General features: G+C 39.0%; 1 protein-coding gene and 1 pseudogene across 1 annotated transcript; one reads left to right on the top strand and one right to left on the bottom strand.

The window, feature by feature from the left end:
- Window positions 1-1,180: 1,180 nt before the first annotated feature.
- Window positions 1,181-8,178, bottom strand: LOC126716572 (flap endonuclease 1). The gene is made up of 18 exons (XM_050417390.1): window positions 8,012-8,178; window positions 7,768-7,884; window positions 7,565-7,623; window positions 7,313-7,372; window positions 7,132-7,185; window positions 6,987-7,035; window positions 6,840-6,887; window positions 6,577-6,642; window positions 6,425-6,475; window positions 5,949-6,068; window positions 5,678-5,762; window positions 5,470-5,551; window positions 4,956-5,070; window positions 4,804-4,860; window positions 4,641-4,687; window positions 4,496-4,550; window positions 2,336-2,520; window positions 1,181-1,446 (listed from the first exon to the last, which is right to left on the bottom strand). Exons 1-17 carry the CDS (start codon window positions 8,021-8,023, stop codon window positions 2,350-2,352), a joined length of 1,248 nt encoding a protein of 415 aa, XP_050273347.1. The 5' UTR covers window positions 8,024-8,178; the 3' UTR covers window positions 1,181-1,446; window positions 2,336-2,349.
- A 5,563-nt stretch (window positions 8,179-13,741) lies between these two features.
- On the top strand, window positions 13,742-21,401 carry LOC126716488 (protein NRT1/ PTR FAMILY 4.6-like; annotated as a pseudogene).
- The last annotated feature ends 4,140 nt before the right edge of the window (window positions 21,402-25,541 follow it).

Below are 25,541 nucleotides of genomic sequence, written 5' to 3' on the forward strand. Positions count from 1 at the left end.
CCTATCTGAATCAGTACAATCAGTCCTCAATGGCGCAGTCATCCTTCATAAAATCAAGCTCCTTTTCATTCAGACATTAATATATTGATAAAGAATGTGCCTTCAATGGGAAGAGTGGGGAGGGGGTGGCATTTTGAAGAGACACATCACACCCCCGGTTGAACAGGAAGCCAGCTTTCCATTAAGCAATTAACATTATATACATCATTCATTCCAGGAGTAAAAGTAACGCTAATACATTTTTGTCTTTTTTTAAGTTAAATCTTTTTTGCTAGCGAGTGAGGTAGGAAGGATTCCAAACCAAGTTCCCCCAACACAAAAACATTGCACTACAACCCTTGCGTGCTTATTAATCTTCCTCCTCGTTATCTTGTTTTCTCTGAGTGAACTCTTAATTACAATTACAATACAAAGGCTGGGTTTGGATTGCGATGAAAAGGAAAAAAAATGCATGTGTATGTTTTTTCTGAGTTCCGTGCACTGTTTACGAGACCCGTAAGTACGGATTTCAGCAATTTTTTTTTAAAACTGAATTTCACGACATTATTCACACATTTAAAAATTATTTTGTTACAGTATTTTCAGTTTTCAATAATAAACGATATCCAAACAGACCCTAAAGAGAAAACTCTTTCACAGCGTCTGAAATTCTATTACACCTTTCTTTGATCAAACTTAAAAAGGATTATAAAATTTTGATAATTAAACCATCGCATATCACCCCAATACGGTACAGCATAAACTTTTTGGTAGAGAAACATAAAAGATAAACATGTTGCACATAATGAACTGGCAACGCTTCAAGATTTCTCTAATTTATTAATGAAAATGAACAACGAACACCAAATTCCTTTAGGCACAAGAATTCCCACCTGTCACGCAGCTTATAACTTGTACAGGCACAAATTTTAAGCACCGGATCAAGTAGACTTCAATTCAAATATTATTTGAGAATAACAGTTTCCATGGACACTGTTAACCAAATGGCACGATAGGTACGACCTCTTGATTTCCACAATTTTTCTTTAATTTGTTGCTGGTGTGAGAGAAGAAAAGAAAGACCACCCTACACTTAATCAGAACCCGAAAATGGTAGCATAACTTTTGTTGAAAATCTACTTGCCACAAGTATATAGTCATAGCAGATGTTGCCAATGAATTGTATAAGGGATCACACACAAGATATCAACTACTTCTAGCCATACCATTACGATGCAATCATTAGTTGTAAAGATAGTGATATTGGAAAAAATAGTAAATAAACAAACATACAATGGAACGGAAGGATACTTCACTGATTTCAAAATTCTAATCTAATCCGAATTCAGTTTGCTACATCAGTCTATTTCAAGATTGAAATGCCAATTCAAATTACTTCCTCTTCCTACCACCACCAGCCTTTGACTTTTTGTTAGCATTACCTTTAGCAGCATTCTCTGGTGTTTCCTGTCACAATGATCAGCAAACTACCTTATCAATGATATGGAGTGATGCAATCAGGCAAGTTAACTAATTCCAGGGTTTACAAGTAAATCTTGCAGGAAACAGTAGGCAGATTGTTGAATGCCAAAGAAGACTTTACTGACAAAATGAATAATGAACTACAAATACCAAAAAAAGGAAAACTGGGATTGTGAACTAAAAGCAATGCAAACCACAGCATATAAACTGTAAAGCCATTGTGCTATTAATTGGGAAAAAAAATCCATTAAAAATTACATCCAACATTATTTATAAATTTCAACCCCTACAGAACCGAGTGGAGCAAGAAAAAATAACACCCCCACCCCCCCCCCCCCCCCCAAAAAAAAAAAAAAAAAAGTCTCTGACATGAGACACAATGTTTAAATGCTTGATAGGAGAGTAAGTTCTTGTTTAAATGATAGTCCAGTTTGCTTGAATCAACTCTTTTTACCTTCAGCCCCACATCACCTTAACTTTTAGATTTTATTGTAAGCAGTGCAAAGTCGGTCTGTTATGGTAAACTATCTAGGGCAAATCAAAGGTAAACTTACGTACGTGGAAGAAATTTATGGACAAATATTTAAGCTAATTAGTAATTCAGCATTGAGCTCCAAGACATTAGAGATCTGGGACCTAAATTACAAACTAAGTTATCAAATACTATTCCTCCTTTCAGATTGCATACCCGAGGGGAAAATGATAATCATTATAGTATTAAGGTAAAGAAGAAATAGCAACAGTTCTTTTCTTCCTACAAAAGTTATTTTTTGGGTAAGTTTCTCCCAACAAAAATCACTATATGAAAAACTCTGATGCTGTTAAATGATTTAAGTGGAATAGAAACACGCATAGATTGGCTCTGATGGTTCACCAGGGTTTTCAGCTTCATGTGCCGAAGCAGACACCTCTGGATAATGACGTGGAGTGCTTGAAACCCAGATATTGGATTGGCAAGCTCAGGCTGCCAAGGACCTTGGGCCTGGACCCACAAGCTTGCAAAGAAAGCATCTTATTCCCAGTTGCTGGTCTGGGTGATCTAAGCACGCATTTACTTCCCTGTCATTCAGTGTAGCAAGAAATCAAGGTGGGCAATCAGGTTTAGACATCCTAAGAGATCTATACAAACTTGGAAGGCTTTCCACTGTGTTTTAATTTTTTAGGTTTTGAAGGAAAAGGTGATCTGCCACAAATAGTTATGGGATGAGAAAGGTTAAGAAATTTGATGAAAAGAAGCAGAAGCTTTGGATCAGTAAGTAGTGGGGAAGACAAACTTTCAGGAAAGTTTTTAAAATAAGACACACAGATACTTGCAGCACAAAGAAACATTAATTAGTTTTTAAGAAAATTTATTAACATTTAAGAGAGAGAGAGAGAGAACAAAGATATTGTGCTATTTCATCCTGACCTTTCAGCTAATGCACGTTATAACCCCGTTTGTTACAGCTTATCTTATAAATTAAGCCAGCTTAATTTCTTAGGTTCATCTTTTTAAAGCTTCACTTTTCCTTTGGTACAGCTCAGTCAAACCCCAGCTTATTCTTTGTTCACTAAAATAAGTTATACCAAATGCACAGGTGAAAATTAATATTCAGCAAGACCAAGAAAACAGATTGAGAGGTAAACTAATAATATAAAGGAATAAGAACCAACAAACGCAAAAGCAAACTTACTAGATAAGAAGAACTAATGTAGGATGGGAAGTGTAGAAAATAGAAACAACAGGGAAGAAAGAAGAACAGGACAAATCTTATGCTTCACCATCTAGATTCTAGAATCTACCTAATTCCCTAGGCTTCACCACCTAAGGGTGCTTAGAATCACCACAAAGCTTAGGCAAACATCTCTAATAAATAATTTCTTGTTCAAATTGTATCGCTTCAAACCATTCCTGGAGCCTCTATATAATAGGCTTGAGGGATTACATTTTAAGCCTGTGTTTGGTTCGGGTGAAAAACTTTTACTGAAAACATTTTACAACCTTATGGGTGTTTGGGCGGACTGAAAAACCTGGTCAAACTGAAATTAATTTCCCTTTGACTGTAAAATAAGGCTGCCTAGAGTGTAAAATCAATTACACTTTCATTTTTACAGCATTTCATTTTCAGCCTTCACTCTCACACTCATGCCCTACACACCCCAAGCAAGGAGAGGTAGTAGAGAGGAGAGCTTGAACCAACAGCCACCTCCACCGCTGAACTTTGCCCTTATCCTCACCAGTCGAGCAACCCACCCATGAGCAGATCGGACCACCCAGCCACTAACGCCAACCACCATGACCACCCATCCCTAGATCGAACCACTGATCTCATCGTCTCTGCCTCAAGCTTGTCGTTGCCACCTCAATCTCATTGCCACTGCCTCCAGATCAAACCATCAACCCACCCATGAACCTCTCTCTCTCTCTCTCTAGTTTGATGAATGTTCAATTTTTTTGTTTTGTTTTTGTTTTTTGTTTCTTTGGGTTTATATATTGGAATTTTCTATTACAGTATCTGTTTGGAAGCTGGGAAAATGTAAAAAACTAGTAGAAAATGTGTTTTCTAGAGCATTTTCAGGAAAACAACCAAACGCCGAAAATATTTTCTAGAGCTTTTTATGGAATGCAACTAAACACCTGAAAATGTTTTCTAATCTGGAAAATGTTTTCACCTGAAATTATTTTAGACTAGGAAAACATTTTACGTCAAACCAAACACAGATCCTCAACAACATTAAAATCAAATTCAAAAGTAAAAAAGAAATCAAGTACAAAATTTCAAAATAAAATCTGGAAGAAAATCTGAAATAATCTGGGTTGTGCTCCCAGCATCAAGAGTGCTTATCAGCAGTTTTTTCTTTAGGTATTAATCAGCAGTCTTTTTCTTGGTAATAACTAAAGTTTGTTTGTACTATGAGTGATCCAAGTTCAATGATTTCATCAAATTATGCAGAGTTAGAACATAGAAACATTTTATCTTCCAACCACAGATAAATATTGGCATATCCAGGGAAAAAAACCAAGAGATGCTCAAAATGCATAGCTTAAACATACCTTCCGTTTAATGGGTGCAGATGTATTAGGAACTGGTTTAAAAAATGATTCTAATCTGCAAAATAAATATATAGCAATAGTATTAGGCATCATTAGCCAAAGAAAACAGAAAGTTAAAGAACTTATTCCTATAAGCATCACCTACCGGCCCTGTGTTGACTTGTTTTTGGCTGCTTTAATTTTCTCTATTGCCTAAATAGATAGAGAAACCAAGAAATAATTTAGGTCTTTCCTCATTATTCAGAACGAACGATATAAACTTATAGCAAGCCAATGTAAGAACTTTATAGTGATTTAGAAGGGCACACCTTGGTCACTCTGTCACTGTTGAACCCATTTTCATTCACCAGAAAGGTTACCAAACCCTGTAAAAATGACAAAACAATGTAATCTCTCTAACATGCAAAACATTCAAAAAAGACAATATAATATAAACACTTTTCAACTAAAAATTAATTACTTCTTCATCTGGAGCAGTCCACTTAATCTCAAGTTGTTCTTCATCAGTACAGACTAATGGTTCTTTAAAAAGCCGCCGAGCTTCTTGATATGGCCAATCATCTGGTATTTGGAACCTGATTATAGAATGTACAATTAGAGCTGAAAAAGGAACAGTAAATACACAAATAAAAGCACACCCATCATCGAGTAAAAAATGCTAGAAAGCTCCATGATATAATTAGATAATTTAGATGAATTAAAATTTTACATGGTAATAACTAATAACACAGAGCTCTAGAAAGTATTGAAATGATGGTAACTTGTCAAAAAAAAGTATTGAAAAATGATGGTTAAAGCAAAAGATGGTACTATATTGAACACCCAGGACCCAATGGAATTTTTTCAATGATAATTACACATGCACCTAATATTCCAAAAGAAATTCAACAAATAAGTTTATTTGAATCATTTCACCAGGTCAAATACATGAATATACATAGTACAGCAGCTTTCAAGCTTTAAAATGAGAAAACCTCTCTTTGTTTATGTTCTCCAGTATATTCTCTATAGAGCCATGCTGACGAATGAGCTTCAAAGCAGTCATCCCCCCAATTCCTGTAGTATAAATTTATAATTGCACTAAATACTAAATGCATAATTAAATTTTCAAGCCATACATATGTGTGTGTAAAAGTAATATATTATATCAGATTGATTATTGCAAATGAAAAACCCAAATACCTCGAATGCTGTCACAGTAATCACATCCAGAAAGAATGCATAAATCAATGAATTGATCCATAGTAAGATTTAGCTCCTCCAAAATCTGAAAGGATGTCATTATCAGAACAGTGAATTAATATAGTAAGCAATTACATCAGAGTTTGATAATTACAAGGGAGGAGAGGAGGGACTTGAACCCTGGACATCTTCGTTAGAAACACCAAGATGTGCCAATTGAGCTACAACGATTTTGGCAAGCAATTATATCAGAGTTAGAACCAGTAAGTACCTTTGCAATTTCAAATTCCATCACTGGAACTTTTCTCGAGCTAGGATCCATCAAATGACGAAGAAACCTAGGAGCTCCAAACGTTAGGGAATCCATGTCTTCAGAAGCCACGGCATAAACCTGAATTCAATAAAAGTTCATTAGACTCTTAACACATCATTTACCATGAACATGTTTGGGCAACAGACAGAAAGGAAATGAATCCAACTATTTCCAGTAGACTGGAAGGCCCAAATCCATCCTTGGAACAAGTCACTATGGAAAATAAGATCAACAACACAAATAATGTACAAACATGAAAATAAAATAAAATAAAAAAGCACATGGAAAGCATATGACAAAATAAACCCTTAAAAAAATGTTGAGGGAAACAAAATAACTTGTTTCAAATACCACAGAAAACACAATGTAATACTTTCTTTTCCATTAGGTTTACTCATGAACATAAAATAATCACAAAGCAGACAGAAACTTGCCTGTCCTGACTTACAAAGAGCAGCACATTGTGCCTCTGCTTCTGAAGGAGCCTGTGGAAACCAAAACCACACAGGTACATCACAAGAAGAATAAATTTTTAGCTACACTTTAACTCTCACCAGTGAAAAATTATTTTATAACATAATATCACCTCAATCACAGGCACTCCCATGAGTCTTAAGAGCCTTTTGCAGTCATCATTGTGCTGCTTTGTCACCTGCAAAAGTAAGAAGAACATGGCATCAAAAGCTCACATAAATCATACTTTCAGTAGACCCCAACCTTTACAATTTCTTGCTTGATAAATAGCAAAAAAACAAGTGTTCAGGAATATAGTGCTAAGTGTTAATGTTCCACAGTAATCGTAAACCACATTTGACAACAGAAAAGAAAGAGATATGGAAAAGAACTCACCTTCACTGTTCGTTTACTGAATTTCTCAATGGCTTCCTTATCGCCAGCCTGCAATGACAACAAAAGGCAGCTACATTACACATGTTGTAAACTAATGATAAAATAGAAACCAAGGGAAAGTGAACAAAGAAAGCAATATGCACATGCCTCTTTGGCTTCTTCCAAATCCTCAGTAGCATCAGCCCTCTTTGAGTAACTACACCACAAGTTTAACATGAAAGCCACTATTAACCATGTGCTTAACAAATGTCATCTATGTTAAACAAAGAACTAAACTGTGATAGAAAAACACCGTTTTGCCAGCTCTTGTTTTTTCAGATCTGGAGGCTTCCCATCAAAAACATAGCTGAACAGAAACTTCAACTTGTTTAGCAAAAGCACATACTACACCAATTATACCAAGTATAACATGGAGATGACTGCCTAAACTTTAACAAAGTGAAAACAAAGAGCAAGGTAGAGAATTTAATTACACTGGCTTCATTCCAGCTTCAAGAAGCCTAATTGTCCGTGAAAACATGCCTTGCAGATGACTACAAACCATCCCAAGAGAAACCCATATCAATATTTAGAAAACAAAGAGTTCAAATGAAACCCAGCTCAAAACTAACCACACCCAAAACACAAACTAAGCTAAATTTCAGGGAAAAAAAAAAAAAAAAAAAAAAAAACCCACCAACACATGCTTATTTAATCGAAAAAAGAGATAACTTTGTAAAGGGTACCTAGTAACTTCACCAGCCTCATTTGTAAGCATCTCAGTCCCACTCCTTCCCACAACAATCTGCACCAAAATTCAAGCAAACCCACATGCTAAATCCTAATAAATACTCATTCACAAAGGCTCATACATGTTCAATTAACATATTAACTCAGCCCCAGATAAAAATTTTATTTAAAAAAAAAAAAAAAAAAAAAAGATGCGTACGAGGAACTGATAAATGCTCATGCTGGCGTCTATAGCGATTTTGCGGCCAAAATAGGTCTCAAATTTCTGCTCCCTCATGGCCTTCGGTGCATTGTCCGCTAAGAGCTTTGTTAAACCCTACAACCCCATCATCAATTTACACACACACACACACACACCCAAAAAAAAATCATATATTAAAAATCTGCAATAAAAACTAGCACTTTAGAAATCAAAGAGAGAAAGGGGTTGGAAAAGCAAATACCTTGATACCCATTTTCCTGGATTTGGGTGAATTTTACTTTAGTCAGTGGGAGATGAGATGAGATGAAAAGGGAGTCTCGTTTTTGGCTAAAACTAGGGATCATATGAATTCCTTCCCGCGCACTGCTGCGGTTTTAGTCTACTTTGAGGCACGTGGAGATCACGTGTCCTATCATCACTCATTCCTTTCACTCTTTATCCCATATTTTTGAAGACCGTAACCTCTCCAATTTTTTTTTTAGAGTTTTAACTAATGAAATAATTCGCTCTTGATGATAGCTCTTTATTACCAAATCAAAATAGTAATTGATTTTTGGTATAGGCGAGAATTAAACTCCAGATTTCTTATTTAACCATCAGAAATTTTACTAGTTGAGCTAACCGGAACCCACTCTAATATTTTAATTTGGTCCTTAATTATTATTTTTTTTTATAGGTAAGAAAATTTTGTATTAAAAAGAAGTAAATGAAGGAAATATGTACAAGCAATAAAGGAAAACATAACAACTTATATACAAAAAGATAGTATATTTAAAAGCAACGAAATAGATTTCATAAAAGTAAATCCCCACACACGAGACCAATCAAACAACGTGGTCACAAACAAAGCTAAGAGCTTATACACAAAAAGTATCAAATCTTCAAATATGCGATTATTTCTCTCCTTCCAAATAATCCATATCACACAATATGATACCAAATTCCAAACATTTGAAGAATGTATCCCCAACCAATTCCTCCAACCGACCAGTAAGTCAATAACCCTTTAGGTAGAACTCAAGAAACACCAAAAGACCTAAGGGCAAAGCCCCATAACTGAAATACCTCACCACAATGCAGAAGCAGATGATCCACACACTCTCCCCTTAACATCTACAAAGGCAACACCGATCCATAATTGTGAAGCCTCGTTTCCTCAAAAAGGTCCGTTGTGAGAACCTTCCCCCGCATGCAACTATCCAAACAAAAAACGACACACAACATGGAGCCTTCACACCCTAAATACTCTTCCAGTGAAAAGTAATAGAGCTAGATCCCCTCAATACACCGTAAAAAGGATTTTATATCAAAATCTCCCTTCGACCCCAAATACCATGTCATCTTATCTCCACCCTCAATAGGAGGACTCAACGACTCCAAATGTATGAGCAAAGCCCCCCCCCCCCCCAAATTCCATCTCCCATTAAAACCATGCCGAAACCATATATGTGAGATAGAAATCTACTAAAACCTAATCTAAGTATATATATATATATATATATGTGTGTGTGTGTGTGTGAAACTCCCTCCTGAAGACTAGAACATTAGCCTTTGACCTCCTTCACTCCATAATAACTTATACTAGTGAAGTAAATATCACATCAAGTAGGGGTGTTCGTAGTGTGGTGTAGTGCGGTTCAGCCATAAAAATAACCGCACCACACCTCATTTTTGCGATCACATGTGCAATGCAATATATAAGATGAGGTTTGAATAGTTTGAAGTCGATATATTTTTCAAATTTTGGGCTTTTCCTACTCAACCCCAAAATTGGTTTTTCCCTTTTGGTGCCAAGTTTTAAACTATTGAGCTAGTTTTTCTTTATTTTGGACTGACTCTCCTAATCAACATTTACTATGTTGGTTTAGGTTAGCCCAAACTTTTGTTTTCAAGAACCATAATACACCTAGTATATAACAAAAATTGAACACATATAACTATCTCAACCCATAATACACCTACTATATAAAAATTCAAAATATATTACCATACAATTTAACATATATCAGTAATATCACTATCTCAGATTCTTAGGTATACATCAAACATTTAAATGAAGTCAAGTAATTTGAACATGGTACAGTGGTAAGCAACTTAAATGTTTCAACTATCAAAATCTAATGCTCTTCACTTTAGATCAAGAATATGAAGTAAAGAATTTATGTGAAACACTAGGTACAAAGCAAAAATGAATTACTCAAACTCAAAGCAATGCTAGTCATGCCTACTAATTTCAAGTTTCAATTATCAAAACCATAATGTAAACAAGTCTAAAGCAAAGCATGAAATGGATTACAAATCCAAAACAAGTATTAATTGTAAACCCAACAAGAAATTGTTTAAATTATGGTAGCAAGGTGTGAACGAACAGCCCTAAGGGCTGAGACGCTAAGATAGAGAATGAGAGAGTGATACTTTTTTTTTTTTTTTTTGTTGAAGTTGATACAGTGAGTTAGATGGCTAGCTACTAGGGTATTAAAATATTAATAATGTGTATTAGATATTATAATAGTTTAATACCCTAGTACACTTTTTTTTGGAAAACGAAGGTTATTAAACTATTAATAATATATTTAATATTAAAATAAATAAATATATTAATATATAAAAAGGGTGCAGTGCAGTGCGGTGTGGTGCACTGTTACTTGCGGTGTGGTGCACTGTTACTTGCGGTGTGGAGTAGTTATGCCATTTTGCGGGTGGTTTTGATGCGGTTTTTGTGGTTTGGTAAACACCCCTAATGTCAAGGGTACACGGTGGTTTAAATAAGTATTAAAAAAAAAATATAGTATTTATACTTCTATTTTATAGTTGGATACTAGAATATCAGTGATGGTAGTGGTCTGTCCACAGTGGCAACTACTAATGGTAGTGGTGAGCAACAATGGAGGGATGTCGGAGAGGTACAATAGAGAAGTTTGACTATACAAGATAGAGGCAACCTACGGATGTCTAGAAAAACAAAGACTATATACAGAAACACTTGAGACATCTTAAACTCAAAATAGTGGCTTTAATACCATATTAGAATAAAATAATTAATATAGAGAATAAGAAAGCATAAGAAATGAGAATTACAGGATTTAGTAGTGGCTTTAATACCATGTTAGAATAAAATAATTAATATAGAGAAGAAGAGAGCATAAGAAATGAGAATTACATGATTTAGCCTAATGACTTACATCCACAGAAAGAGTGCCTTTGATGACTACATTTTTATTATTCTCAAATGAATTACGATAAATCTATAGCAATGTATATATAAGAGGCCGAAATCTAAATAAATGACTTGCAATAAAAGTAGAATTTAGATGTCTTTGCTTACACATCAAGTAGGATGCTTTGATATCTTTACCAATGATTATCAAAACTTTGGTCATTCTAATGTTTGTCGGGACATGGTGGGTTCTTCTTCTTTTCCTTCTTTTCTTAAATTTTTTTTATTTATTATTTTTTTAAGAACACTCTTTTGGATGACTTCTTATGCTATTTTTTGAAATGTCCACTTTCAACTATACACAATTTTTTTTAAAAGTATAATGTATTACTTTTTATTTTATTTAAGAGGGACATGATGGTAAATTTATACTAACATTTTTTTTTTCTATTTTTGAGAAACTTACTAACCTTTTTTTCAACCAAACCAAAAGGTTTTACATCCCTTCACTTTTCCACCCTCTCAACCAAACACAAATGAGGAAAACTAAAAACATTTCTATCCTCCCACTTTTCCATCTTCTCTCTATTTTCTATTCTCTTACTTTTCTATCCTTCCAACCAAACGGATCCTTAGAGACCTTAGCGGAAGATGCCGTATCATTTGTAGTTTTGGTCATATTATTTTGTTGCCCTGCATTCAGGTTTCTTCCAAACTGATCATGAGAATGTACTGTATCCACTGAGCATTTGGGTTTAGTACGTATTGGTCCTCAGAATTTGATTGAAGTTACTAAAATTTTCACAACTTTAAGTATAGGTATTTAAATTTGGCAATCAATTGGCATTCGAGGTCATGATCATAGATAGGGTGTTTCACAAGATTCTGGAGAGCAACTGTCTTTCAGAAATACTACCAACAACCCATCTCGTTATATATATGGTATCTTGCAGCCTTCTATTTGGCTTTCCTAGAGGTCTAATAATGGCTTTACAAAGTTTCTCAGTATGGGACAAAGAACAATCAATGAAAGATGAGTAGTGGTTAAAAGAAGTATGCCAGAAGGGAGAGTTAGGAAAGAGAGAGCATGGAGAAAACACTTTTAAGAGCCGAAAGAGATGACAGCAAATCTCTATAAAGCAAAAAGATGATAATACAATGGAACATGTGGTAGTGTTGCTTTAAGATAAAAAAGAATAATATTGATAGACCGTGCAATGCATGCACGGTATTGTGATAGTGAAAGCACAGACAATCTTTATGAATTATGACAGGCTTTCGTTGTTACAGGACCAATTAGAGGTTTGACAAAGGGCTTCATTGTATATAATCAATTTGATCCAATAAGACAGCCTGTTCTAACAGCAACAGCATTGATGTGAAGCACTCAAGAAGAAGTATCAGTACTGATGATAACCATTGTGACCAGAAACGAAACAAGAAAGAGCCTAGCTTCATCCGTCGTCATTCAAACAAAATAAAATATTCCTGCTCATGCGAAAGTGATTTCCATCCTAGAAATATTTTAAAATTATCAAGATATCATAATTAACATGTTCTTATAACGGTGAGAATTGTAGTGGTTCACGTGGTTATTACCAAATTAACTGAAAGAAGAAACAAGGCCTAAAAGGTAGCTAGAAGAAAACGGAACTTTAAGAGGGAAAGAGACATCCATGGATATTCACCTTTTAATTAAATAAGATATATTCAAAGACAAAAAAGATAAAGATCATCTACAGCTGTATATATTGGGAAATAATTAATTGAATAATCAACATAGCTAACTAGGGGTTGATGTGCTTCCTTTTGTTGTCATGGAAACCAAAGAAATTAGCCAGCGTATTTGTCCTGCAAACTGGGACCTTTTTGAACTTGGCCCTGGCATCTCCTTTACCTTGTTGCCTAAAGATTGTTGCATGACACGTCCAACTTGCAGAGCTGTAAGGGTGAACATAAGATGTTACCCCCACAACGCTATTTAACTAACACATAAGGCAATCATGACATGATTTTATGTTGCTTGAAATGGCAGAAACACAATGAGAGCCTTTTCTTTTTTAACCAAACGTGTGTGTATATAAAAGATTGGTATGAAATTTTTTTGTTTGTTTGATATATCAATAATTGGGAGTGGGAGAATTTGAATCTTAAATGTCTCTGTTGAAAATGTGCTAATTAAGCTACAAATTAAGTTCTTGACAAGAATGATACATGATAAATTCGTATTAATTTGCTCAATAATTAATTCCATTTGCTTCATTATATTACAATGTTCCCAATGAAATGATGTCCTATATATTAATAATTTTCTATCTGTACAAGGCTTATCAAAAGGTATATGATGGCATTTAATTACAAATGATTTAGAACAAAATTAAGTATAATGAAAACTGAGATACATAAGCTAATAATAACCGAGTGTGTCAGTGAGTGTAACAATGATAGAGAGCGAGAGAAAGACAACAAAGTTAGCATAGTGGATAACAAGATGGCGATCAATCTAATGCCATGGACGTTATCTACTAGGGCCTTGATCTTAGGAGCCATGTTCAAGGCACCCCCTTAATATGCTATATGTATATCACATTTCTATATATAACTGTAAGAGCAAAGCTCTCCAAGTCCTCTTGTCAACTACACCACTGTTTCTCTCTAAGCTGCCTTTTTGTCCAAACCTCTCAAACTTGACAGCATGGAAAATGTGACCATTTCAGCCCCCTCCCCAATTCTCTCTTTCTTTTTTTCTTTCTTTTTTTAAATATGTATATATTGTTGACATCTTTCATGTATATCTTGTGCATGCAGGGAGAGACACTCATTCCATGGAGCAAAAGAAAAGGAGGATTCACTGCCTGCACATTTGTTTTTGGTAAGAATATATACCACTTAAAATAGTTAATTCATTCTTGTATATATGTGTTGCTATATTTATGCAATAATATCAAGATATGAAAGATGTCCATATTATATATCCCACTAAATTGTTTCACTCTCTCCCCTTCCTATATATAGCCATGGCAGCACTAGAGAACATGGGTTTTGTGGCCAACATGATGAGCTTGGTCCAGTACTTTTCCGCCGTAATGCTTCTTGATATTCCCACCGCCGCCAACACTCTCACAAACTTCATGGGTTCAACTTTCTTGCTCACCCTTATCGGTGCCTATATATCAGACACATACTTAAGCAGACTTAGTACAGCTTTGTTTTTTGGAGTACTTGAAGTACTGGTAAGCTAGAGATCAATTTCACAGACATAAAATTATGAGTCTCATCTTCAATCTATATTTGAGACAATTAGTAGTTATTTGTTGTGGAATATGCACTTGTAGGCTTTGGCATTGGTGACAATTCAAGCTGCTTCAAAACATTTGCACCCACAACCTTGTCATGAGTCAAACTGTCTCAAAGGTGGTACAACATTCATGTTCTACATATCATTGTGTATGTTAGCGTTGGGTTCAGGTGGTGTTAGGGGAGCTCTTCCTGCACTTGGTGGTGACCAATTTGATCAGAAGGATCTAAAGGAAGCAAAGGCTCTCGCAAGCTATTTCAACAGGCTTTTGCTCTGTATAACGATTGGTGCAGCCATAGGTGTCACAGGCATTGTGTGGGTTAGCACGAAGAATAACTGGTACTGGGGTTTTTTCATATTGTTAGTGTATAGCTTAGACTAGTTTAGCCCATTGGGCTTAGCCCAGTATACTGTACTTGTAGTTTACTCCTTTTACTTGTACTGCACACATACCTAGCCTATATAAGGCTCTCTATTGTATATTATTTTACACACATTAATATACAGACTATTCAGTCTTTCTCACACTTTATATTCTTAACATGGTATCAGAGCCAATCCTCTGACTTTCTGGTTCCTGTGGACATCTCCGGCGTTCTTCCGCTGCCCTCGCCTTCATCCAGTAGCCACTGTCAGAAGCGAGTCACCGCCGCCACGCCCACACTCCCAGCAAATCTCGGATTTCAATGTTCTGCTCATCCAACTGTCAAAACAAAGGCATTGCGTGACAGAACACACAATCCCGAGCAAAACCCAACCAAGAACGGCCAGAAAACACTTCACACGCGCCCCCAAGCGCCGCCTGAAGTTTCTGCCTCACGAGCACGCGCTCCACGCGCCGCCACGCGCCGCCACGCGCCGTCAGTCTCATTCACGCGCCACACGCGCCAGACGGACTTCCTCCACGCGCCCCTCACGCGCGTACACGCGCCCCACGCGCCAGCTCTGTTTCGCGATCTGCCACGTCAGCCCTAGTGTGACGTCACCCTGCCACGTCAGCACACGTCAGCCGTTGACTTGACCAGACTGACCGTTGACTTTGACCGTTGACCGTTGACTTTGACCGTTGACCAAGTCAAAATTTTTCAACAGGACCTGTCTTGCTCAGTTTTTCGCGTAGATTCTGATTTTGGGCTCCTTTTCTGCATTTGAGGTATCTAAATATCACTTTTTGGTCATTTTCTTCATTATGGCTCAACAAAGTGAACGAGATATCATACGTCCTATCACCATCATGTTGGATGGTCCTACTAGCTATCATGCATGGTCTCAGAATATGACCGTCTTTCTCAAGGGTCGTAAACTGTGGAGATATGTGACTGGTTCAATTCCTAAGCCAGTACCAAACCCTAAGTCCAAAGCCACAGCTGCTGAAGAGTCTTCCAAGACTGCTGTTACAACAGATGATTATGAAGAACGTCTAGAAGAATGGGAGAGTATTCAGAGTAAGATCTTATCTTGGTTTATCAATACCTCTATTCCCTCCATTCATAATCTTCTTCCTCGTCTTGAAACTGCTGAGGCTGCTTGGAAATTTTTGGCTGATCGTTATAACTGCACTAATGATTCAAGCTTGGAGTTTCACATTGAATCCAAGCTTTATCAAATGCGCCAAGAGACAGGTCAGTCTATTTCTGATTTTTATTCTCAGACTTCTACTATGTGGGAACAACTCTCTGCTGCAGATCCTCCACTGGTGTGTTCTAAGGACATTGAGCTCTTTGTCAAATATCGGGATCGCCGTAGATTTATGCACTTCATGATGGGTTTACGTGAGGATTTTGAGCCTACTAGGGCTTCTCTACTTAGCCGATCTCCTACTCCTTCTCTTGATGCTGCTGTAAAGGAGCTCATTTCTGAGGAGAATCGTCGGCCCACTTATCACATGACATCATCTGATCATGTCTTGGCTACACCCTCACCACAGCCTCCCATTGTTGCATTCACTGCTCCTCCGCGAATAAACTCCGGGCGTCCCACCTCTCAGTCTTCCAAAGGTGCTCACTGCAAGTTTTGCCGTGCCAAAGGCCATGACATCTCTGTTTGTCGTAAGCTACAGAAATTTGTGCAAGAGCAGAATAAAACTTCTCTTCCTCAGGCAGCTGCTGTATGTCCTTCAGATCCATCGGTTCCTACAGGTCCATCTTTGGCTTCCTCACTTACTACGGCTGATATTGAGGCAGTTGTTCAACAGGTTTTATCCCGCACTTCCACTGCCCTTTCTGTCACCTCAGGTAAACAACCTTGGTTTTTTGATACTGCATGTTGTAACCATATGACTCCTGATGAATCCCAATTTTCTGATAAGGCACCCTTAGAACATCCAATCACCATTTACACTGCTGATGGAACTCCTATGCCTGTTAGTCATAAAGGAACAATCCCTTCTTCTTGTTTATCCCTTAGTGACACTTTTCATATTCCAAAGTTATCCCTCAATTTGCTTTCTGTTGGTCAACTTTGCGAATTAGGCGTAGATCTTCTATTTACTAATCATGGTGTGGATGTGCAGGATCCCCGGACGGGTCAAGTGCTTGGGACAGGCCGTAAGGTTGGTCGCATGTTTGAGGTTCATGACTTGAAGATTCCTTCACAAGTTGTTTCTGCAGCTGCTACAACTGCCACCTCCTCACCTGATCTATGGCATGCTCGTCTTGGTCATCCATCCTTATCTCGTCTTCAATTATTAGCTTCTCAAGGTCATTTAGGTTCAGTTCAGTTTTCAAAATTTGATTGTACTTCCTGTCATTTTGGCAAACAAACAAAATTGCCATTTAATAAAAGTGACTCATTTTCTTCTGCTCCTTTTGATCTTATACATTCTGATATTTGGGGTCCTGCACCTGTTCCCACTGAGGGGGGATCTAAATATTTTGTCATATTTGTGGATGATTTTTCTCGGTATACTTGGATTTATCTGCTTCACCATAGGTCTGAACTTGTGTCTATTTACCAAACATTTCATAAAATGATTGAAACACAGTTCAATTGCACCGTTAAAGTCTTTCGATCAGATAATGCTCAAGAATATAATGATAAATCTTTCCTATCCTTTTTAGACAGACATGGTACTCTTCCTCAGCGGTCTTGTCCTTACACCTCTCAACAAAATGGTCGTGCAGAACGAAAACATCGTCACATTCTTGATGTTGTCCGCACCCTTCTCATTTCTGCCTCTCTTCCTGAGCGATTTTGGGGTGAGGCCGCACTCACTGCTGTGCACACTATTAATCGTATTCCTTCACCAACTACACACAACAAATCACCATTTGAGCTTCTCTATGGTCAAACTCCTGACTACTCCTCTCTTCGGGTTTTTGGTTGTGCTTGCTTTGTCTCTCTTCCTCCTCATGAACGAACAAAGCTCCAACCTCGTACTCGTCTCTGTTGTTTCCTTGGTTATGGTGTGTCTCAAAAAGGGTTTCGCTGCTATGATCCCATTTCTCATCGCCTTCGTGTCTCCCGTCATGTTGAGTTTTGGGAACATCGTCCTTTCACGAGTCTTCAGCAGTTTCCTACATCTTCTTCCTCAGAGTCTCCCATTTTTACTGATCTTTTTCTCCCTCTCTATCCTGAACTTGTGGAGGATTCTTCAGCATCGACTGCCTCTCCAGACGACTCATCTCCGGTTCTGTCTCCGGCATATGACCCGCCTGTCTTGGATCTTGTGGCACCACCCTCTCCTGAGTCTCCTATTGGTCCTGAACTTCGTCGTTCCACTCGGGTAAGCATTCCTCCCCCTTATCTCACTGATTATCATTGCTCTTTTGCTCTTGCCACTCTCTATGAACCTCACACCTATCGTGAGGCTCATACTGACCCTCTTTGGCAGCAAGCTATGAATGAAGAACTAGATGCCCTTCATAAGAATCATACGTGGGATATGGTTGATTTGCCTCCTGGTCAGTCTGTAGTAGGTTGTAGGTGGGTTTACAAGATCAAGACCAAGGCTGATGGATCTGTTGAACGATACAAGGCTCGCCTAGTTGCCAAGGGCTTTACTCAGGAGTATGGTATTGATTATGAGGAAACATTTGCTCCTGTTGCTCGTCTTACATCTGTTAGATGTCTCATTGCTGTGGCTGCTGTTCGCCATTGGCCTCTTTATCAAATGGATGTGAAGAATGCTTTCCTCAATGGCGACCTCCATGAAGAAGTGTACATGCAACCACCCCCTGGCTATCCACACTCAGGCAATCAAGTTTGCCGCCTTCGCCGTGCTCTTTATGGCCTCAAGCAGGCTCCTCGAGCTTGGTTTGAAAAGTTTAGCTCAGTTGTTGCTCAGCAGGGTTTCACTTCGAGTCCTCATGACACTGCTCTCTTTGTTCGGAGATCCTCTGCTGGTATCACTCTTATTCTTCTTTATGTTGATGATATGATTATTACTGGAGATGATTCTGCAGGTATCCGCTCTCTTCAGAGCTTCCTTAGTCAGCATTTTGAGATGAAAGATTTGGGCACTCTCAGCTATTTTCTTGGGCTTGAGGTTACCTCATCCTCTGATGGATACTATCTTTCCCAGGCTAAATATGCTTCTGATCTTCTCTCCAAAGCCGGTGTCACTGATAACAAGACTGTTTCCACTCCTTTGGAATACAATGCAAAGCTCACACCCTTGGACGGTGAACCTATATCCGATGCTACTCGCTATCGTCAGTTGGTTGGCAGTTTGATCTATCTCACTGTTACTCGTCCGGATATTTCACATGCCGTGGGTATGGTTAGTAAGTTCATGGATGCACCTCGTTCTGTCCACTATGCTGCTGTTCTTCGGATTCTCCGATATGTCAAAGGCACACTTTATCATGGTCTGCATTACTCCTCTCGATCTTCTCTCGAGCTTCATGCTTATTCAGATGCTGACTGGGCAGGTGATCCGACTGATCGATGCTCTATCACAGGTTTCTGTTTCCTGTTAGGTACTTCTCTGGTCTCGTGGGGCAGCAAGAAACAGGATGTGGTTTCCCGTTCTAGTACTGAGGCTGAGTATCGTGCCCTTGCCGACACCACTTGTGAGCTTGTTTGGCTTCGCTGGCTCTTGGCTGACATGGATGCTCCACAGCCCACTGCCACTCCTCTTTATTGTGACAATCGTAGTGCTATCTACATTGCTCATAATGATGTCTTCCATGAACGCACTAAGCATATTGAGATCGACTGCCACATCACTCGCCAGCATCTTAAGAAAGGAAATCTCCAGTTATTCTCCATCTCCTCTGCTGACCAGCCTGCTGATATCTTTACCAAGACTCACCCGCCTGGTCGTCTTCGAGATCTTATATCCAAACTCCAGTTGGCTTCCTCCTTGCCACCTCGAGTTTGAGGGGGGATGTTAGTGTATAGCTTAGACTAGTTTAGCCCATTGGGCTTAGCCCAGTATACTGTACTTGTAGTTTACTCCTTTTACTTGTACTGCACACATACCTAGCCTATATAAGGCTCTCTATTGTATATTATTTTACACACATTAATATACAGACTATTCAGTCTTTCTCACACTTTATATTCTTAACACATATCAACTGTGGCTGCCTTTGTTGGCTTTGGTTTTCTTGCCATTGGTAAGCCTTTCTACCGTCTCAGAACCCCTGGAGAGAGCCCTATCGTAAGGATTACTCAGGTCTCTCTCTCTCTCTCTCTCTCTCACACACACACACACCCGCCCATACACAAAAATTCACATCACCCCAACTAATAGGAAACCATTTGTTGGCTTTGATTTTTTGCAGGTTATTGTTATGGCAATAAAGAACCAGAAATTATCATTGCCAGAGAACCCGGGTGACTTGTATGAGATCAATGATAAAGAAACAATTTCCAATGAGGAACATATTGCTCATACCAATCAATTTAGGTGATGTTACATAATCATGCTCAAAATAGAGCAAAGCTAGCTGGTCAATAATTTAAGACGTGTCATCTATTATTAAATTGAGTTTGCTAAATGGCAGTCAACATTCTTTTTCTTTTCTTTTCTTTTTCATGTTTGACAAAGCAATAGTATAAGCTCAATAAAGTATAAACCAAGGAAAAGTGCATTAGAAAACAATAAAATTTTACTAGAGGTTTATATAAAGTGAATGAGGACCGTGATCACTTTAGTTTGAGATGAAAATGATGTGCAAGGCTGCATAATCTTATAGTGAAAGCTCTGATTTGGATAGCATTTGGTGCAATACTCATGCTTTTCTCTTTATAGTCATGAGGTCATTTGTTAGGTTGCCTTTGTTAACATTTCAAGGCACATAATTATAATGTTTTGTATTTTAACAATCCTCTACTAATTGCACCAGGTTCCTAGACAAGGCCGCAATTGCTTGTGAAGTCTCAAACCCTGCACCAGGGACTGTTTGCATGGTGACACAAGTAGAGGAAGTCAAGATCCTAATTAGAATGATGCCTATTGTAGGCAGCACCATCCTAATGAATACTTGTTTAGCACAGCTCCAAACATTCTCGGTAATACAAGGGAACTTCATGGATCGCCAACTTGGCTCCATTATGGTTCCTGCACCGTCAATTCCCATAACCCCCTTAGTTTTCATGTCCATTCTCATTCCCATCTATGACTTGGTCTTTGTTCCTTTCGCACGAAAGATCACCCACCATCCATCAGGCATCACGCAACTTCAGCGTGTTGGAGTTGGCCTAGTTCTCTCCGCCATTTCAATGACTGTAGCTGGCTTTGTGGAAGTTAAGAGAAAGAGCCAATTCCATAAAGACCCTTTAAAGCCTACAAGTCTCTTTTGGCTCTCCTTCCAATATGGCATTTTTGGAATTGCAGACATGTTCACTTTTATAGGATTATTGGAATTTTTCTACAAGGAAGCACCTGCAGGAATGAGATCACTCTTCACCTCATTAACAGGATTATCACCATCATTTGGTTACTTTTTGAGTAGTGTCCTTGTAGATGTCGTAAATGCAGCCACCAAAAGAAAAACTAAAAGCAAACAAGGATGGATATATGGGCTTAACTTAAACGACAACAATTTGGAATAATTTTACTGGTTCTTAGCAATCCTCAGCTGCATCAATTTCATAACCTACCTGTTGTCGGCTTCATGGTACAAGTACAAATCAGAAGATCCTGACACTAAGCCAAAACCAAATGCTTTACATGGAACACCGCTTATTAAAAACGAAGGCACTCAAGGAAATGAAGCAGCCTCCTGACTAGGGGTGGCAAATGGGCGGGTTGGGTCATAAATGGGTTGGCTCATAGATAGGTCAGGTGTATAATTACCATGGTTTTAAAAACCGGTACGGTCAAAGAACCGGTAAAGAGACTGATTATCGGTTTTATGGTCCAACCGGGGTCGAACCGATGGTCAAACCGATGATGTCATAAATAATTTAATTTAAAATATTTAAATAAATTTTATGTGAATTTTTATTTTTCATAAATTATATTAAGAAAATATTTTAAAAAATAAAAAAATTTCATTATTCTTTATTTTTTTCCTAATTAATAATTGTTGAAAAAGTATAATTTGTTATTTAAGTTTCATGTATATATATATGTGGGGCCCAGCAATATATGGGCTAGGCCCATTTGTTCATGGGAAGCTTTAAGGTCCAAGCCGAAGAAGATGTTAGTCCAAGCTCATTAGTGTAAAGCACACATGGGCCCAAAGAGGCAGCCGAGGACGGTGCAGCCCTCGGTTTGGTCCAAAGCTCCACCAGGAAAAGGGGCAAAAGCGGCATAGGGACAATCTTAAAAGAAAATCTGAAATATCTAGGAAAGGCTGACCTTACTGCCTTTCCCAGACTGATCTTTGCACCTAACAGAGCCGTGTTCTTTGGCTTTATCAGCCACTCCCAACGACTTAGGTCTGGGACAGATGGGACAAGTATCAGTCTTGGAAAGGTCGACCCTACACGTGGACGAAGGAAATTGAACGCATGCTAGTATAAAAGAAAAAATATGTAACCTAAACAGGGGGCCTCCAGTCCCACAAGGAGAGGGAGGGGTTCCAAAGGTGAATACACCTGAACCATGTATGAAAAGCTTAACAAAACCACCGCCGGGTGAACATGACTTAGCCTTTCGATCCCACTCTCTACAAATTATATTGTATGGGCCCATTCACGTCCTGACCCAACTACAATTTCGGTTCGTTCTGGAACGTGACCCTACAATTGGCGCCGTCTGTGGGGAGGCTTGCGCGTTAGCTCGAGCGGTGGTGAAGTTGAGCTTCTGTCGAACAAGGGGCTACGAGGGTGCCTTTATCACCGGCGACACATTGTTGCTATTCCAACATAAGCTCCCACTAGGGGCTACGTTCCGCGGGGTCAATGACATGGGCAAGTCTAGGGGCTTCAAACATCAGGCCAGCTTCCCCCACCTTATTCGAGGAGCTAAACCTTCGGAAGATAAGCAAATAAAGAAGAATACAAGTTTTGGACAGAACCAAGGCCTTGTATGGTCCTCGGACCCAAGCCTCTAGGGAAACCAACTACTTAAAAAGAGAATACAAGTTTTGGACAGAACCAAGGCCTTGTATGGTCCTCGGACCCAAGCCTCTGGGGAAACCAACTACTTAAAAAGAGAATACAAGTTTTGGACAGAACCAAGGCCTTGTATGGTCCTCGGACCCAAGCCTCTGGGGAAACCAACTACTTGAAAAGAGAATACAAGTTTTGGACAGAACCAAGGCCTTGTATGGTCCTCGGACCCAAGCCTCTGGGGAAACCAACTACTTTAAAAGAGAATACAAGTTTTGGACAGAACCAAGGCCTTGTATGGTTCTCGGACCCAAGCCTCTGGGGAAACCAACTACTTAAAAAGAAAATACAAGTTTTGGACAGAACCAAGGCCTTGTATGGTCCACGGACCCAAGCCTCTGGGGAAACCAACTACTTAAAAAGAGAATACAAGTTTTGGACAGAACCAAGGTCTTGTATGGTCCTCGGACCCAAGCCGCTGGGGAAACCAACTACTTAAAAAGAGAATACAAGTTTTGGACAAAACCAAGGCCTTGTATGGTCCACGGACCTAAGCCTCTGGGGAAACCAACTACTTAAAAAGAGAATACAAGTTTTGGACAGAACCAAGGTCTTGTATAGTCCTCGAACCCAAGCCTCTGGGGAAACCAACTACTTAAAAAGAGAATACAAGTTTTGGACAGAACCAAGGCCTTGTATGGTCCACGGACTCAAGCCTCTGGGGAAACCAACTACTTAAAAAGAGAATACAAGTTTTGGACAGAACCAAGGCCTTGTATGGTCCTCGGACCCAAGCCTCTGGGGAAACCAACTACTTAAAAAGAGAATACAAGTTTTGGACAGAACCAAGGCCTTGTATGGTCCTCGGACCCAAGCCTCTGGGGAAACCAACTACTTGAAAAGAGAATACAAGTTTTGGACAGAACCAAGGCCTTGTATGGTCCACGGACCCAAGCCTCTGGGGAAACCAACTACTTGAAAAAAGAATACAAGTTTTGGACAGAACCAAGGCCTTGTATGGTCCTCGGACCCAAGCCTCTGGGGAAACCAACTACTTGAAAAGAGAATACAAGTTTTGGACAGAACCAAGGCCTTGTATGGTCCACGGACCCAAGCCTCTGGGGAAACCAACTACTTGAAAAGAGAATACAAGTTTTGGACAGAACCAAGGCCTTGTATGGTCCTCGGACCCAAGCCTCTGGGGAAACCAACTACTTGAAAAGAGAATACAAGTTTTGGACAGAACCAAGGCCTTGTATGGTCCACGGACCCAAGCCTCTGGGGAAACCAACTACTTGAAAAGAGAATACAAGTTTTGGACAGAACCAAGGCCTTGTATGGTCCTCGGACCCAAGCCTCTGGGGAAACCAACTACTTAAAAAGAGAATACAAGTTTTGGACAGAACCAAGGCCTTGTATGGTCCTCGGACCCAAGCCTCTGGGGAAACCAACTACTTAAAAAGAGAATACAAGTTTTGGACAGAACCAAGGCCTTGTATGGTCCTCAGACCCAAGCCTCTGGGGAAACCAACTACTTGAAAAGAGAATACAAGTTTTGGACAGAACCAAGGCCTTGTATGGTCCTCGGACCCAAGCCTCTGGGGAAACCAACTACTTAAAAAGAGAATACAAGTTTTGGACAGAACCAAGGCCTTGTATGGTCCTCAGACCCAAGCCTCTGGGGAAACCAACTACTTGAAAAGAGAATACAAGTTTTGGACAGAACCAAGGCCTTGTATGGTCCACGGACCTAAGCCTCTGGGGAAACCAACTACTTCAAAAGAGAATACAAGTTTTGGACAGAACCAAGGCCTTGTATGGTCCTCGGACCCAAGCCTCTGGGGAAACCAACTACTTATAAGGAAAAACCGTGTTACATGGATTTTCTAGTTTGCCCTCGGATCCTCAACGCTAAAGGGACCAGTATGGAATGGAGTAACGTGTTTCCAAAAGCATAACCGAAGTCATGCAATGCTCGGTCGCTCCCTCGGATGAATTATTTAGAATTTGTCGTCCTCAGACAATACTCCCGCGCTTATTACAGAACGTTCAACCGTCATCTCGGTTAGTTTCCTAAGTTTAACTTACTATGAGTTATTATTATGCCTGATAGTGTCGGTAGATTAGAATTAGTTGGATTGTGTTTCAAGAGTTCTTGCTTTAAATACCGCCGAGGAGGAACACACACATAGAGCACACCCACTCACAAAGTAGTGTTATCAAAGGAACAGCATTCAAAACAAGTAAAGAAATCTCCATTTTTTACTAAAGCAAAGAAATAGTACAGCGTACAATGAAAAGCTAGAATCAGTTTGTACCAAAGCTCACTACATAACCAAAAAGAAAGGAAGATACAAGAGAATAAAGTAAAGCCGAGGAAGTAGATCAGAGGAGAGGTTGGCTACAGCTCCAAGATCTTGTTCTTCCTCAATGCTTTCACTTGCCCACAACTCAAACAGCAAAAGAGATCCAACTTGAGCCTGGCACCGCTGAAGGAAAGGTGCAGGGAGTTGGAAGTTGAGGGGCTTTCTCTAAATATTCGCCCGCCACAAGGCGGAGGCGATGATGGCGGAGAATCTTTCTTCTGACACACCAAAGTTCTGGTATGAACAGAACCTGCTTCGGATTTTGACTAAAAGAGGGAGAGACATCCTTTCCCCTCTATTAAAATGGAGTACTCTCTTGAACTTATGTTTCCTGTGCCCATACCTCACCATTTTTAGTCTCATAAGTGCACGGCGCTTCCGTGGCGGAGAGATTTCCTTCTTCCCAACCCTCGCCTCAGACATATTGTGCTAAGGGAAGACAGCACTGAGTATAGGAGCTGTGATTTGGGAGAAAACTAAAGAATTGGTGCGAGGATGAAGT

This window comes from Quercus robur, chromosome 3, assembly GCF_932294415.1.
Source record: "Quercus robur chromosome 3, dhQueRobu3.1, whole genome shotgun sequence".
NCBI classification, from domain to species: Eukaryota; Viridiplantae; Streptophyta; class Magnoliopsida; order Fagales; family Fagaceae; genus Quercus; species Quercus robur.

What these genes read in the sequence shown, in the direction of transcription:
- LOC126716572 (XM_050417390.1), bottom strand. An exon ending in TGAGCATTTATCAGTTCCTC is followed by an intron (nt 7,624 to 7,767) that starts GTACGCATCTTT and finishes ATTTTGGTGCAG; the next exon opens with ATTGTTGTGGGAAGGAGTGG. An exon ending in TCAGTAAACGAACAGTGAAG is followed by an intron (nt 6,643 to 6,839) that starts GTGAGTTCTTTT and finishes TTACTTTTGCAG; the next exon opens with GTGACAAAGCAGCACAATGA.